The sequence below is a fragment of the Coregonus lavaretus genome (genome assembly GCF_964263955.1).
Source record: "Coregonus lavaretus genome assembly, chromosome: 4".
NCBI classification, from domain to species: Eukaryota; Metazoa; Chordata; class Actinopteri; order Salmoniformes; family Salmonidae; genus Coregonus; species Coregonus lavaretus.
This window is the reverse complement of record NC_139991.1, coordinates 29,316,251-29,333,297: the sequence shown is the minus strand read 5'-3', so window position 1 is coordinate 29,333,297 and position 17,047 is coordinate 29,316,251. Positions and strand designations below refer to the sequence as shown.

The 17,047-nt window shown below is 41.7% G+C and overlaps 1 protein-coding gene across 1 annotated transcript in view; it reads right to left on the bottom strand.

Moving 5' to 3' along the window:
- LOC311128067 (integrin alpha-1-like) overlaps positions 1 to 17,047 on the bottom strand; it is an 86,326-nt gene that overhangs the window by 39,105 nt on the left and 30,174 nt on the right. Inside the window, exons 2-5 of the mRNA XM_084160021.1 lie at positions 11,072 to 11,192; positions 3,375 to 3,487; positions 1,803 to 1,891; positions 966 to 1,080 (exon numbers count right to left, since the gene is read on the bottom strand). Of these exons, the coding sequence (XP_084016147.1) occupies positions 966 to 1,080; positions 1,803 to 1,891; positions 3,375 to 3,487; positions 11,072 to 11,192 (438 nt within the window). The remainder of the gene's footprint in view (positions 1 to 965; positions 1,081 to 1,802; positions 1,892 to 3,374; positions 3,488 to 11,071; positions 11,193 to 17,047) is intronic.

Here is a 17,047-nt window from a genome sequence, read left to right as displayed (position 1 = left end):
ATGTTTAAACTATTAAAGCCACAGTTGCCAACAGTTTTTATACAATAAATGCATTAAACAGTTGGTTTGTGCAGTGGAGAGAGATGAAGAGAGTGAGAACACTACAATACAGAGAAGCTCTCCCATCTACAGTAGTCCCTCTTTAGTCTTGTAAAAAGGCCTTGTTCCAATATCCACACTACCATAGTATACTACTTAGAATACTACTTAGAATGAAGCAATGGACATGCATTCTATTGGACATGCATTCTAAGTGGTATGCCATTACGGATATTGAAACACAGCTACAGACTAAACAATAATCTGCTTAGAATGCATGTCCATTACAATGTCTGTGAGTGAGACTACACAGTGGTGGAAAGCTGTATCTCATCTATACTGTGACTTAATAGTCTACACCGGGGTTCCCCAACTGGCGACCTGCGGGTGATTTTATTTGGCCCCCCAAGTTTTCTGAGCAAAATGTTTATTTTTTTATTGTTGGACATAAAAGACCGTAAAATCACCAGCAAATCAGCTCCAAGTGATTTTAATTCTGGAAATCTGTTCCAAAGTATTCCCACGCATAATAGAGCGATATACTGTATGTGATCGTATACAAGGTTAGCAATTATTACGTTTTAGTCAAGTATTATCTGGTTTGGGCTTCTTGCTGTCAATTTGCAGAGTTCAGACAGCGATGACAAGTCTCTCTAAAATCTGTCCTAACTTGGGCATGCATGGCAGCAGGAGACTGGAGAGTAGTTTACACTAAGTGGAATGCTCTTATGTACACAAGTGATATTTCTCTCTGGCCACGTGGCTCTAGGGATTGGTTGGTTAGGGTGTGAAGAGCGGAATGGGTTGGGGGGGGGTCTGTCTGTGTGAGGGGTGGGATGTAAAAGGAACACCAGGGTGAGGGATCATGCAGCTCTGGTCTGACTGTAGTTCTCGGTGTGTGTGTGTGTTTTGTTGTTGTCCTGTACCTTGCACGGCCGGGGCGATGGAGTTGAGTACCTGGAAGGTTGAGCTGACGTTGGTACAGACCCCAGAGATGTACGTCTGCTGACCACACATGTAGCCATACTGGGGACCACAAGCCTGGATGAAAAGAGTACACACGTGTCACGGCGGGATCTGAAGTAGGGTCAGCCACGGGAAAAACCAAAGCCTTAACTGTTAGCCCAATAGGACATTCCCTCTTGTGTAGAGGGTGAAACCTTTTGAAGTTGCAGGAAGGATTACAGCGCTACCTCATCATGAGACCATGAACGCTACACACACATGCACACAGGGTTAAGGTCTTTAATTTGGACTCGAAGTAACTGACTCTCTGAAGTACAGGATCTGATAGGCTAAGACTCTCTATTCAACAGTCCATATATGAGCAGTGAGGTACAGTGAAGAGGCAGAGGGGAAGTTCTGGTCAGATCCGGGCTTTGTAATTTATATCTTATGTCATCATTATAAATACTCGGACCCATTCTTATAGACAGAGAGCGAGAGAGAGAGAGAGAGCGATAGAGAGACTGTAATGGAGAGAGCGTGTGAGTGCGTCACAGGAGGTTGGTGGCACCTTAATTGGGGAGGACGGGCTTGTGGTAATGGCTGGAGTGGAATAAGTGGAATGGCGTCAAATACATCAAACACATGGGTTCCATGGTGATGCCATTCCATTCACTCCTTTCCAGCCATCATTATGAGCCGTCCTCCCCTCAGCAGCTTCCACTGGCGTGCGTGTGTGTGATATATATGTTAGCTCTACATATAGTAACAACCGTACAGTCCAGGGCTGACATCTACATTCCCACATGGCCTCTTACCAGAAAGCCTCCTTGAGGGTTGGTAACCAACGTTGTTCCCATGGTCATGTTTTCCTTGACTTCGTGTAAGTTAGGAATTGTTGTGTTTTCTGGGAAAATATGGAATATATAAAGTCAGTGAAAGAGTCCTTGAAAAGAAAGAACAGCTGGTCAAATTCCTCTATCCATTTTCCCATAGGCAGAAAGACAGACCACCCTTCCAGAACCTTTGAACCCTCCGGACCTCGCTTTTGACGATGTGCACTATTGACATGTAGTTATTTATAGGATAGTTTTCTACCTCAGATAATGATGGATAGGCTATGGGCTATTTCTACAGTCTTTACTGATAAAAGACGACATGTACCTTTTGTTTTCCAGCATAAATACCGTAGCGTAGTTAGCGGTGTGTGCTGAATTGGTCCTGTGTAAGAGCATGGCTTTAGCTACACCAGGGTTGTGGGTTCAATTCTGGCTGGGGTCACAAATACTAAAATGTATGTAAATACACTGTTGTAACTTGTAAGTCTCTTTGGATAAAAGTGTCTGCTAAATGGCATTCTATGTATAATTAAATGTGCTCTCTGTCTAGAAGCATTTTTCAAAGACGTCTTATGAGTAATCATAATATAATAATAATATGCCATTTAGCAGACGCTTTTATCCAAAGCGACTTACAGTCATGCGTGCATACATTTTTGTGTATGGGTGGTCCTGGGGATCGAACCCACTACGCTGGCGTTACAAGCGCCGTGCTCTACCAGCTGAGCTACAGAGGACCACTCTCTAATCATGTAGGCTACTCTGATAAAGTACTCTCTGTACTCATAATTCACGTCACGTCTAGTGACTGCAGAACAACACATGGCCCTGTCAAGCTCTAGGATAGTACAGTAATTGTCATGCTCACACTGTATATGACCAGATTGTATGGTGGACAAATATTCTTATAATTTTACCAGAGAACATTAAAATATATACTGTATAATAAATACATAAACAGATATAAAACATCAAAATACTTTACAAAACAACAGATAATGTCAGCAAAATGTGTTACAAAATTATAATATATCCCCCAAAATGAATTGATTTAGTTCCACTAAATTGATTTAGTAATCCTAACTAATCTCAACCCTGCCTTTGTGAAGTGGGTCAGTATCAGGGTTGGGGTCAATTCCATTTCAATTCAGTCAATTCAGTTTACTTCCTTCATTGACTTTATTGAAATGGAATTGAACCCAATCCTGTTCAGTATTGAGTCAGCGTCATCAGAAGCCCAGAGGCATGGTGCATGAAGCGCATGCAGCAGAGGAGTCATGTTGGTTATCTAGTTAGCATGATATAATTATGAGTGAATGAGATGAGACATTAAAATCCTGTTTATGTAGTGTCTTCCTGTGCTGCTGTGGTGCTGCTTTGGCTCACGTCCTGTCCAGCACACTCCCCAGGGAGGGAGGCATGGAGTCCCAGACCAGCACACCGGACAATATGAGGGGCTAAGCCTCAACTCAGACACAGCTAATAGAGGGAGTTTCAATAACATACACATGCACCTACACATGCAAACACACACTATAAACTAGTGCTCACCAGGCAGCTCCAGTTTGATACATTTAGGGTTTGGTCCTCGACCCACAGGGCATTTGTAGACATCTCCAGTCCGTTTGGCTGGCTGGCCGGCCAGGGGTGAACCAATAAGTACCCTTTAAAGACAGAAACAGGGGAAGAGGTTTGTAGGCTATTCCATACCCACCCACCATAATGTTTCACTTTAGATTGACCAAATTTGTGTCCACTGTAAACAAAGAAGCAACAACTAGAGTTCCCCTCAATGACCTGGCGTTAGGTTTTTGTTTTCCCACAAAAAAAGGCAATTTAATTTGATAACAAAAAGTATTTAAAATGCTTGTTGTGCAGTAGAAAGTACACCATTTAGCACTTACGCCTACTATGTTTACTCGTCATTACATTGTTTATGTATTTCTGAGTGAGTAACCCATGCTTTACATCAGAATACAGCTTGTTAGCTGGGCTCTCTTGTTGTGAGTGTAACCTGTATGGTCCAGTGCTGGTTCTCTCTCAGCAGAAATCTTGTGGGTACGATAAGATGATAAACTGAGCTAGTTAACTGCTAGCATGTAAACAGTTCATCTAATTAACATTCCACTCTCCTAATGACCGCTGATCAACTAAAGAGGGAGAAACCAGTGGGAACACACTCAGCTCTCTGGAATCACAGCCATCTGAGAGAGAGAACGCCGTCATCATCTCAAATCTCACAGCTAAGTTACACACTGCATAGAGAACAGACATCTGTGCCTGATCCACACTGGCCTAGCTCACTTTCACTTTCAGCAACACCACTCACTCTAAATGAGAGCCTTCTAAGGGAGCCATGCCATCTGTGAATGATCACTCACCTCACATCTACAGTAACCCAGGTTAAGTAACATAGGCATCTAGGCACAACCTCTCTCTCCTTTTGTCTTCAATGGAGGTTTCTGTGAATTACCAACCCAAATAAGGCTCTGTTCCAATATCCACACATACATACGACTAGCATACCTGAATGAAGCTATGATATGGCCATGCATTCTAAGGTATGGTAAGCTAGGATGGATAATGGAAGGATCATATCTTCATCAATCTTATACATAGGTATCTGTTTAATAGAAAGTAACTGGAACTATCAGGTCTATCTTTACATGATCTCTATGTGAAATTGACAGTGTGGTATGCAAGTATGGATATAGGAACATATAGGCCTCGTCACTCTCATACAATGGTATCTGTGTAGAAGTGAGAGTAACTGGACCTATCGGAGCATTCTCTACATGAGAAAGCTGTGGGATAGTTCATCATTCCTCATCACAGTTGCTCCTGCTGATTGAGAAGGACTGAGTTACCGTAACTGATCCCATATGAGCTTAATAAGCCCATTCCAGCTGAATGTATGGGGATAGTGAGCTAGTTAGTTAGGGGCCGGGATCACACTGTATGAGCCTCTAGTGGCGTAGTATAGGGACCGGCTGTCTCGCTGTCTGAGGGGGACTCTACCTTTCTCTAAAGGGAGGCAGACTGAGTTTACTAGCGTGTAAAAATGTGCTCCTTGACCAATTAAGAGAGGGGCCACGGACGCTTGGTTTCACAGTGCCTTTACTGGCAGACTGGGTGGATACTCTGGTGGGTTGATTTCACTTAACAGGCGGAGGGAGGGCTGTAGGGAGGGAGGGGGGACTCTTTATATGAGACAGACGGTGTTAAGCTGCAGGCCTAACTGATACAGGTGGACTCTTTATTTGAGCCAGTGTCTTGACCACAGGCCTACACTCATAAAAGGTGCTAAGTAGAACCATACAGGGTTCTTCAGTTTGTCACCATAGGGTAACCCTTATTGGTGCTGGGTAGAACCCTTTGCAGAGGGTTCTATATAGAACCCTCTATGTAGGGTTCTTCAAAGAACTGCCTGTATATGTTTCTTCCTAGAACCGTCTATGAAGGGTTCTACCGAGAACCCTTTTATCTTTGGAGAGTTCTTCATAGAACCCTCCAAGAACGGTTCCACCAGCCTTATTAGACTCTAAAATCTAATTATTTATGACAATACATTACATCATAAGGCCTTTCTTTGAGGGCCTATTTATACACTAACACAGTGGTGTTAGGAATCTCCTGGTTTACAGGCCACATCAGGCCTGCAAGTCACATTATGCTGGCTTGCAAAGTGATGTGTAATCCCTATTGGAATCCAGCCAGAGTTAAGATATCCAACAAGTGGAATTGTTAATCACCTGCAACCTGGATTCAGAATGACTACCAGGGTAGGGAAGATTGAATACTGAGACTACCTCAATCATCTAAACTGGAACAACCATCTCAGTAACGGGTGAAATAAAGTCAATTACTAACAGATTGGATTAGGTTAGAAAACGTTATGGTATTTATCTTTGTGTAGCATAACATTTATTAACCAAGCAATGTACATGCAAAAATAGAGATATTATAGTAAAACAAACAATTCTGAAAATCTCTCTGGCAGTGTTTTGTTCGAGATCATCTAAAGCGAGACCAAGTCAAGACCAAGACCGGAGCGAATCGAGTCCGAGTCAAGACCAAGACCGGAGAGGGGGGGGGCAGAGTCAAGACTGAGAGAGGGACGAGGGGTGTGAGACCGCGTCAAGACCGAAACCAGAAAATGCGAGTCCAATTCAAGACCATGATTGTAATTTTGTCAAATCGCCACCATAGTAAGAGTTCAAATGTCCAGTAGTTCTGTGTTCATATTTCAGAAGAACATATAGGTTCTTTAGACATTCAGAATGGTGAATAAAATGCATGCTGAGGACAAATAGAGCCCCTCTACAAGTTGTTACTAACCCAAACACAGTGGGGAACAATGAGGGCCTTCTACACCTACAGAGAAGGGCTAAGGATTTATAAAATAATAATAATCATTATTATTATTCTTCAGTTTTTGTTGGAAAGGAAAATACTGAACAAAAATATAAACGCAACATGCAACAATTTCAACGATTTTACAGAGTTACAGTTCATATAAGGTAATCAGTCAATTGAAATAAATTAATTAGGCCCTAATCTATGGATTTCACATGACTGGGCAGGGGTGGGCCTGGGAGGGCATAGGACCACCCACTTGGGAGACTGGCCACCCACTGGGGAGCAAGGCCCAGCCAATCAGAATGAGGTTTTCCCCACAAAATTGTTTTTATTACAGACAGAAATACTGCTCAGTTTAATCAGCTGTCCGGATGGCTGGTCTCAGGTGAAGAAGTCGGATGTGGTCCTGAGCTGGCATGGTTACACGTGGTCTGCGGTTGTGAGGCCGGTTGGACGCACTGCCAAATTTTCTAAAATGACGTTGGAGGTGGCTTATGGTAGAGAAATTAACAAACAATTCTCTAGCAACAGCTCTGGTGGACATCCCTGCAGCCCGCATGGTGAATGGATTATCTTGGCAAAGGAGAAATGCTCACTAAGAGATGTAAACACATTTGTACACAACATTTGAGAGAAATAAGTGTTTTGTGAGTATGGAACATTTCTGGGATCTTTTATTTCAGCTCATGAAATCATGGGACCAACACTTTACATGTTGCGTTTATATTTTTGTTCAGTATAGCTAGCTAAATCAGCTATTGGCTACACCATCAGAAGTTTGATAGAAGGTATCTGCCATTCAACTGTTTTAGGGCAGCATTTTGGAGTGACAGTGGAATCAACCAATCACTTTTTGTATTTTAATGGGTGGGACCGTTTTTACAAAAACTTCAAGTATGGGTAGCTGCAGCCCAATATGGCGACTGGAGTATGAGCTGGTGTGTCAGAAGTAGTGTGTGTTTGGAAAGCGAATCTACTAATTGGGCAGATTTGTTGCCGTTCAAGAACGTTTTGTGTGGCTGATTGGGCTGCAAGACGAGTCGATAAGTGAGTGGAACTGTATTTTGCATTGCAGCTTGCTTGCTGTTGTTAGCTATCTCTTGGAAAATAACTTATGTATGTGAAACATTGTTTCATTTAAACTTTAGATCACCTGTTACTTTGTGTGCTGAATGCAATGGGAAGTAATAGTTGTACATTTCGACTGGGAAATGCTTAGCCTAATGGTTGTATTCTTATGATAGGGACATACTGGCCTTTTATGTCCGAGTGAATGGGCTGCTTATCCTTTAACATTATGCTGTGTGACTGCTGTCTTTCTATCAGCCTATGTGTTTTACAAAAAGTACACTCTCCTACATGGAGGGCTCTGGTATTACGGTCGCTGTCCTTTCGGCATCAAGAACCTGTCACACATCCTTTGACGTATCACTGTTGTAGCTTTTGATGATAGTGTGATAGTGATGATGTTAGGCTACCATAGGTTGTGTAAGCAGTGTGGTTATGGTTGTTGTTGTTGGTAGCACTATCCGTGTAGGTGCCATCTCTGTAAGTGGCAGCCCGAAGCTCAGCTCAGTCATGTTTGATTCAGTTTGGCACATTAAGTGATGCTATGTTTCTGTTCTTTTTCTTGATTTTGGAGTTTGGTACAACGTGTTAGAAGATGTTTTTCCCCTCCACTGAAGGCCTAGGTCCAATAGCCACGGTTCGCAACTGCGCAAACATGTCTATAATAGATATAAAGACTGTTACAATTCCCTCCGGTAACCCCTTACTAATAGTGAGCGTGCAACTTTCAAACAATTCCCCCCCGCTCTTCCCTACTAGCGAATCAAAGAAAGTAAAGAACAGTAATGTTACAAGTAAAGTAGGAGGCCCAGGTTTCAATAGGCAATAAGATATTCATGTTTCATGAAAGGAATGTACATACAGTATTTAGCCTGGCGAAGTGGTTTTATGCACTGACTGAATGGAAGCTGTATGAGTGTTTTACTCTGCTGGTCTCGGGAAGAAATGACGAGTCCTCACTGTCCGAGACCGAGTCAATTCCGAATAAAAATGTATCAGACACCGAGACAAGACTGACACACTCAATATGTGGTCTCGAGACTGGACTCGTGTACTACAACACTGCTCCCTAGAATAGAGCATGCTGGGAAATATTATACATTGGGGAAAAAAAGTATTTAGTCAGCTACCAATTGTGCAAGTTCTCCCACTTAAAAAGATGAGAGAGGCCTGTAATTTTCATCATAGGTACACGTCAACTATGACAGACAAAATGAGGAAAAAATGTCCAGAAAATCACATTGTAGGATTTTTTATGAATTTATTTGCAAATTATGGTGGAAAATAAATATTTGGTCACCAACAAACAAGCAAGATTTCTGGCTCTCACAGACCTGTAACTTCTTCTTTAAGAGACTCCTCTGTCCTCCACTCGTTACCTGTATTAATGGCACCTGTTTGAACTTGTTATCAGTATAAAAGACACCTGTCCACAACCTCAAACAGTCACACTCCAAACTCCACTATGGCCAAGACTAAAGAGCTGTCAAAGGACACCAGAAACAAAATTGTAGACCTGCACCAGGCTGGGAAGACTGAATCTGCAATAGATAAACAGCTTGGTTTGAAGAAATCAACTGTGGGAGCAATTATTAGGAAATGGAAGACATACAAGACCACTGATAATCTCCCTCGATCTGGGGCTCCATGCAAGATCTCACCCCGTGGGGTCAAAATGATCACAAGAACGGTGAGCAAAAATCCCAGAACCACACGGGGGGACCTAGTGAATGACCTGCAGAGAGCTGGGACCAAAGTAACAAAGCCTTCCATCAGTAACACACTACGCCGCCAGGGACTCAAATCCTGCAGTGCGAGACGTGTCCCCCTGCTTAAGCCAGTACATGTCCAGGCCCGTCTGAAGTTTGCTAGAGTGCATTTGGATGATCCAGAAGAGGATTGGGAGAATGTCATATGGTCAGATGAAACCAAAATAGAACTTTTTGGTAAAAACTCAACTCGTCGTGTTTGGAGGACAAAGAATGCTGAGTTGCATCCAAAGAACACCATACCTACTGTGAAGCATGGGGGTGGAAACATCATGCTTTGGAGCTGTTTTTCTGCAAAGGGACCAGGACGACTGATCCGTGTAAAGGAAAGAATGAATAGGGCCATGTATCGTGAGATTTTGAGTGAAAACCTCCTTCCATCAGCAAGGGCATTGAAGATGAAACGTGGCTGGGTCTTTCAGCATGACAATGATCCCAAACACACCGCCCGGGCAACGAAGGAGTGGCTTCGTAAGAAGCATTTCAAGGTCCTGGAGTGGCCTAGCCAGTCTCCAGATCTCAACCCCATAGAAAATCTTTGGAGGGAGTTGAAAGTCTGTGTTGCCCAGCGACAGCCCCAAAACATCAATGCTCTAGAGGAGATCTGCATGGAGGAATGGGCCAAAATACCAGCAACAGTGTGTGAAAACCTTGTGAAGACTTACAGAAAACGTTTGACCTGTGTCATTGCCAACAAAGGGTATATAACAAAGTATTGAGAAACTTTTGATATTGACCAAATACTTATTTTCCACCATAATTTGCAAATAAATTCATTAAAAATCCTACAATGTGATTTTCTGGAATTTTTTTCCTAATTTTGTCTGTCATAGTTGGCGTGTACCTATGATGAAAATTACAGGCCTCTCTCATCTTTTTAAGTGGGAGAACTTGCACAATTGGTGGCTGACTAAATACTTTTTTTCCCCACTGTATATGGTTGTATGTAGAACCCTTCTTGCCTTCCAAAGAATCCTTCTTGCCTTCCAAAGAATAATCAAATAACCCTTTCTTCCAATAATGGTTCTTAGGATGTTAAAGGTTCTAGATACCTTTTGCCTTACAAAGAACCCTTTTGGAACCCTTTTTTCTGATTTTGGTAAAGATGTGTGAAAATAGTAGAAAGGGTCAACATTACAGGGAGGGAACCATGATTCATGTAATGATTGCAGTCTGTATTGCAAGATATATCAATGTTGAACTTGTCCAGTTAACAGGAAACCAAATTACCGTCAGGGTTGGGCTCAATTCCATTTAAATTCCAGTCAATTCAGAAAGTAAACCAAATTCCAGTTTGAAATGTTCCTAATTGAAAAGCATTGAAGATAATTGGAATTTCTGTGTACTTCCTGAATTGACTGGAATTGAAATGGAATTGACCCCAACTCTGACTACCGGTAATGACTGATTTTGCCCACAAGGCAGAAATATGAGAGGAAATATGGAGAGATAAGTGTAAAAAGACAGGGACACCTGTCAATGTATGATCACAGACCTGGATTCAAATAGCAATGGTTCTCTCTTTAAAGCGGCAATCAGTAGTAAAAACAATAACAAAGACCCTCCCTGCCCCGTTACGGTAAAAAGCTGAGGAATGGGGCTGGAGAAATGTAACCACTCTCAAATTCATAGAAAGAGATATGGATGCAAGGACTGACCATCCATGATATCAAAATTATAGTTTTTTACCATGTTTTGAGGCTATATAGTGTTTGTTTACATTTACTTTGTTTATTTCATTTTAGGTTCTGATGGGGTACGACAGTTGAACTAAGCTCATGAGGCATTTATAAGTTATATTATTTAAGAATCAATGGGTACATATCATTAAAAGTACAAAATGGATGTAGCAACTGATTTCCCCTTAAATACTTTGAGCATTTCATTGAGCCTGCCTGGAGTGCCAGAAGGGCGGGGTTTGCTTTTTACACTTTTGGGACTATTCCATTGGTTCCATGGAACCAAGCTAAATCAAAGGCAGCTTAAGTATTTGAAAGAAAACTAACACTATGTGAACCCAGGTCTGGTGGATGATAACACGAGTTGACTCACCATTTCCCCTCACTGTTCTCAAACTGCTGGACTGAGTATCCAAACATGTCCTCCAGCGGACCACTGAACGTCAACCCATTCTTGTCATCCACGTTAAACAAGAACACACACGGTAGCAACGCTGCAAGAAAATAAAACTGTGTTACTACAGAGCAAACAAACATTTTTTGTTGGAGAAAAGAGCTATAAGCTTTTAACATGAATCATGTTAACAAATTGTGTAATTTTGTTAAAATATTGCAGTGTCAATTAACTTCGTTCATATTTACAGAGATGTTATTGGCAAGCAGAAAAAAATCATAAACATAAATAGTTATAAAATATGTTTCGGGATACAAACAAGAAGCAATAAAAAGTTGCACAAATACAGGATGATAAACTGTTTACTTATCCCACTTTCAGCACAATTTGTTATATAAAACATGTTCCATGGGTGTATCTAAAATGTTCCTAAATGTTTTTTCTTTTATATTGTTGTTATGGCAATACAATAGTAATGTTTGTCATGCAAATAAAGCATTGTGAATTGAATTGTATATTGTACAAAGGTAGTGGGGATGGAAGTAAAATATGGAAATCATAACCATATCCACTGTACAGAGAGTGCCCTTCTAGTGTCAAAAGAAGCCAGAGGAATGTCATCATAAAATGCTAAGAGAGTTCTGTCTGTCAGAGACCCCTCTACCTCCGCTGACCGCTAACATCTGACTCTCTAGGACCCTCAAACTCAACTCTGGACCTCGAAGCCAGTTCCACTGCATCATCGTTCCCCTCTAATCAGGGACTGATTTAGACCTAGGACACCAGATGGGTGCAATTATCAGGTAGAACAGAAAACCAGCAGGCTCCGGACCTCGTAGGGCATGAGTTGAATACCCCTGCTCTAGCACAATGACTTCTTCTCCAAACCCCATCCTCAGTCTGCTACTGAACTACAATACATAGCCGCTAAATATCTAAATATAGTCCTCAACCACATCTCATTGTGCTTCCGCCAACAAGGAGACATTTCGTTTTTAGTGCGCCATGAAATTTCACAGAGTAATTTATGAAATTCCTGGATTTGTGAGGGAGACATGAGGATTAGCAGATCACTGCAACATGGGTCAAGAAACAGGGTAGTAGGGGTGAAAAAACACAGTAACACACAGAGGACACTTGTCCTCTAATGAGTATGATTGAACATCCCACAGCCAAACATCACAATAACATACTGTAGTAGCCTACAATATGGAGATCAGCTATGGGAGTTCATATACACTTTATACTACGCTTGGAGTTGGACACAGATCCATGTAGGAAGCCTTCCCAGCAAACCAGGAACATTCCCTGGACATTAGTTGACATTCCCATTAAGTTCTAGTTAGGGTTTTATCTAACATTAAGATGATAACATCCCCAAAACATTAAAATAATGTTTTTGATATAAAAAATCTAGTTTTTTCAGAAAATGTTTCAAATGAAATATTCTTGGAATGTTCTCCTAACATTCACTAATATGTTGTGCACAACATCTGTAACAACCACCACAGAACATTTCCCTACGGTTCTTATTAGGTTTCCATGTAATGTAATAACATAATGTCCTAGTAATGTTTTTAGAAATTACTGCCGTAACAAAACATGGGAGCAATAGAAATGGTTCTGAGAAAACATTACAGGAATGGTCTCCTAATGTTCCCACAACCTTGAAATATTCTGGGAACCTTTAAAGAACAGACAACATGTATTCTGGGCACATTCTTGCAACATGAGGCAAATGTTTTATACAAACATTGTATAATCATCAGCACAACTGGACAGTTTTTGTGTTATTAGAACTTTTGGGGCAACCTAATGAATGTTCGGGGAACATTCACAGAACCACTTTTGGTATGCTGGGTTAGCACTGTTCGATGATGTATTTGTAACAGACAAACAGTACTGCACTCTACTGTAGTGCGTGTCACAGAGCAGAGCAGACATGGTTAATATGAATGGTTCATGTGCAGCCAGTTAGCCAAAGGCCTTCCTTACAAATCTCCCAGTATGTACTGTAAGACTTCCCATTTCCAGGCCACTCTCCAATTCCAGTGCTTCATCTACTTTGGTGGCAGCATATTCTGTCAAACAAGCCTTTTATAGAGGCCTCTAATTAAACTTATTAAGATGTCTGTACACTGCAACCACTTGGACACCATGGCCCTTTCTCCAAATGAGTCAGTCATTCTCTTTACACCAGCTCTTCTCTGTACTAGTGTGAATGCTCCCAACTCCCACTGTCCTGAGTTTGAGTGGTTTTCTTAGGAAGCAAACTGTATTGAGAAGGATCTGTACTTTGCATCAGCTTTGTTCTGTCCTGAGTCTATCCTGTCATTCAGTATGTTGCTGAGACCAGACAGGACATGGATGGTCATCAGTCTCTGTTTTCTTTGCATCACCTCTGTGAATACAGTACATCCCTAATACCAGACTGGACTTGGTTGGTCATAATCAGGTTCAGTTTTCTTGGCATCACCTCTGTCCAAGCCTCGCAAAACCACACACTTCCTCCCATACTGTAGCTCGGAAGTAAGTAGGTTCCGTACGCAATTAGCCTGGGGACGAGGATGACAGTTTGAATGACCCTATGTCCCTGTCTGTAGCCACCATGGATATGGATGGTCATCAGTCTCTGTTTTGCTAGGGAGCTGTTCTTTGCACCACCTCTGTCTGACCTGAATGCCTCTCTGAGCATCAGCACAGACATCATGGCTGGTCATCAGCCTCTGTTGTCTTTGGGAGCAGACGTTTTATTTGGGGGTATGAGATGATTTGCTAGATACGCACGATGAGCTTCCTCTGCAATCTCCGATGTGGCATGTAAACAACAGACATAGGTGTGTCCCAAATGACACCCTATTCCCTACATAGTGCCCTACTTTTGAGCAGGGCCCATAGGACTCTGGTCAAAAGTAGTGCACTACATAGGGAATAGGGTGCCATTTGGGACGCGCCCCAAGTCTGTTGTTTACAAGTTACATCGGAGACTGCAGAGGAAGCTCATCGTGTGTATCTAGCTCCCAAATCGTCGGCCAAAGACGCCCAAAATGCACAGATATACCGTGAGGTGTCTCCCAGAATAACCAATCTCATATCGGCTGTGCCGAGACAGTGGACCTTTCCGGAGTGGCAGTGAACCCGGTTCCTCATCCCTGTTAGGACCCAGCAGTGACCATCATCCATCCCTCTCAGAGAAGATATCTCCTTCCTGCAATACTGACGCCGGACTGCTCTATCAATCATGGATAAATCAATGCCCATGGCATTTTGATAACATCCTGACTTTGTCCATGGATAAAGTGGACTATTGTCCATGGCTACTTTAGGATTTGTCAAGAGAACTCGGAATACTAGACATTTACAAGTTACTGGGACTGATTTCTGACTGAGACTGTCAAGTTTCAAGACGGGTGCTAAAAAAAAAAAAAAAAAAAAAAAAAAGATGATATATATAAAATATATATAAAATACATGTATGCACTCACTAACTGTAAGTCGCTCTGGATAAGAGCGTCTGCTAAATGACTAAAATGTAAAATGTAAATGTATATCCATCGTCTCTGGACACTGAGCACAGGATGGAGGAGTAAGTAATTACACATCCCATAATCAAATAAGACACGGTGATGCAGGTTACACAGTGATATATCGGTGGTTGTTCGTCTTATCTCAAATCGCCCATTGGAGGTTATAGTTTACCCATTACCCACCTTTATTACCACGACATCACTGATATTAATACAGAATCGTAAGGAATATTCTAATATTTTATGTGAATGTGATAATACGATAATCTGTGTGCTCCATTGATGTCTGTTTGTGCGGAGCTTGATTAGTAATGCCTAGGAATACAAATGTGAACGCTATGTCATTTGAGAAAAGCGATATTGATGTTACAACTGACTGAACAGCTATAGATAATAGGCTATGTATTTGTAGATGGACTGAGGTGAATGAACCTACAGCTGCCAAGCCATTTTTGCTGTTCTCCAAATACCATTTGTAAAAAAAAAGATTGTACAGAAATGCAGTAAATGAGTTCCAACTTTTGGAAAAAAATCTGGGGGGAAATAACACTGATAGAACTAAAGTTATTAAACTCATACAACATTAAATTAACTATGTGAACGCTATATTTACAGATATCATGGCACCACCAACAACTGCTACTGAGTTGAAATTCTGAAACAAGTGTGGTCCAAACTGCACTGCAAAGGCATTGATGTTGAAAACTTTACTTTACTTACAGTGGGGAAAAAAGTATTTAGTCAGCCACCAATTGTGCAAGTTCTCCCACTTAAAAAGATGAGAGAGGCCTGTAATTTTCATCATAGGTACACGTCAACGATGACAGACAAATTGAGGAAAAAAAATCCAGAAAATCACATTGTAGGATTTTTTATGAATTTATTTGCTAATTATGGTGGAAAATAAGTATTTGGTCACCTACAAACAAGCAAGATTTCTGGCTCTCACAGACCTGTAACTTCTTCTTTAAGAGGCTCCTCTGTCCTCCACTCGTTACCTGTATTAATGGCACCTGTTTGAACTTGTTATCAGTATAAAAGACACCTGTCCACAACCTCAAACAGTCACACTCCAAACTCCCCTATGGCCAAGACCAAAGAGCTGTCAAAGGACACCAGAAACAAAATGGTAGACCTGCACCAGGCTGGGAAGACTGAATCTGCAATAGGTAAGCAGCTTGGTTTGAAGAAATCAACTGTGGGAGCAATTATTAGGAAATGGAAGACATACAAGACCACTGATAATCTCCCTCGATCTGGGGCTCCACGCAAGATCTCACCCCGTGGGGTCAAAATGATCACAAGAACGGTGAGCAAAAATCCCAGAACCACACGGGGGGACCTAGTGAAGGACCTGCAGAGAGCTGGGACCAAAGTAACAAAGCCTACCATCAGTAACACACTACGCCGCCAGGGACTCAAATCCTGCAGTGCCAGACGTGTCCCCCTGCTTAAGCCAGTACATGTCCAGGCCCGTCTGAAGTTTGCTAGAGTGCATTTGGATGATCCAGAAGAGGATTGGGAGAATGTCATACGGTCAGATGAAACCAAAATATAACTTTTTGGTAAAAACTCAACTCGTCGTGTTTGGAGGACAAAGAATGCTGAGTTGCATCCAAAGAACACCATACCTACTGTGAAGCATGGGGGTGGAAACATCATGCTTTGGGGCTGTTTTTCTGCAAAGGGACCAGGACGACTGATCCGTGTAAAGGAAAGAATGAATGGGCCATATATCGTGAGATTTTGAGTGAAACCTCCTTCCATCAGCAAGGGCATTGAAGATGAAACATGGCTGGGTCTTTCAGCATGACAATGATCCCAAACACACCGCCCGGGCAACGAAGGAGTGGCTTCGTAAGAAGCATTTCAAGGTCCTGGAGTGGCCTAGCCAGTCTCCAGATCTCAACCCCATAGAAAATCTTTGGAGGGAGTTGAAAGTCTGTGTTGCCCAGCGACAGCCCCAAAACATCACTGCTCTAGAGGAGATCTGCATGGAGGAATGGGCCAAAATACCAGCAACAGTGTGTGAAAACCTTGTGAAGACTTACAGAAAACGTTTGACCTGTGTCATTGCCAACAAAAGGTATGTAACAAAGTATTGAGAAACTTTTGTTATTGACCAAATACTTATTTTCCACCATAATTTGCAAATAAATTCATTAAAAATCCTACAATGTGATTTTCTGGAATTGTTTTTCTCATTTTGTCTGTCATAGTTGACGTGTACCTATGATGAAAATTACAGGCCTCTCTCATATTTTTAAGTGGGAGAACATGCACAATTGGTGGCTGACTAAATACTTTTTTTCCCCACTGTAGTTTTACATTTACTTATTTGTTTTCTTACTTAGGGACAGTGCACATTAATAAACATTACAAAAACCAACTGTTTCATTGGTAATATATATTTTTCAGCAAACATAAT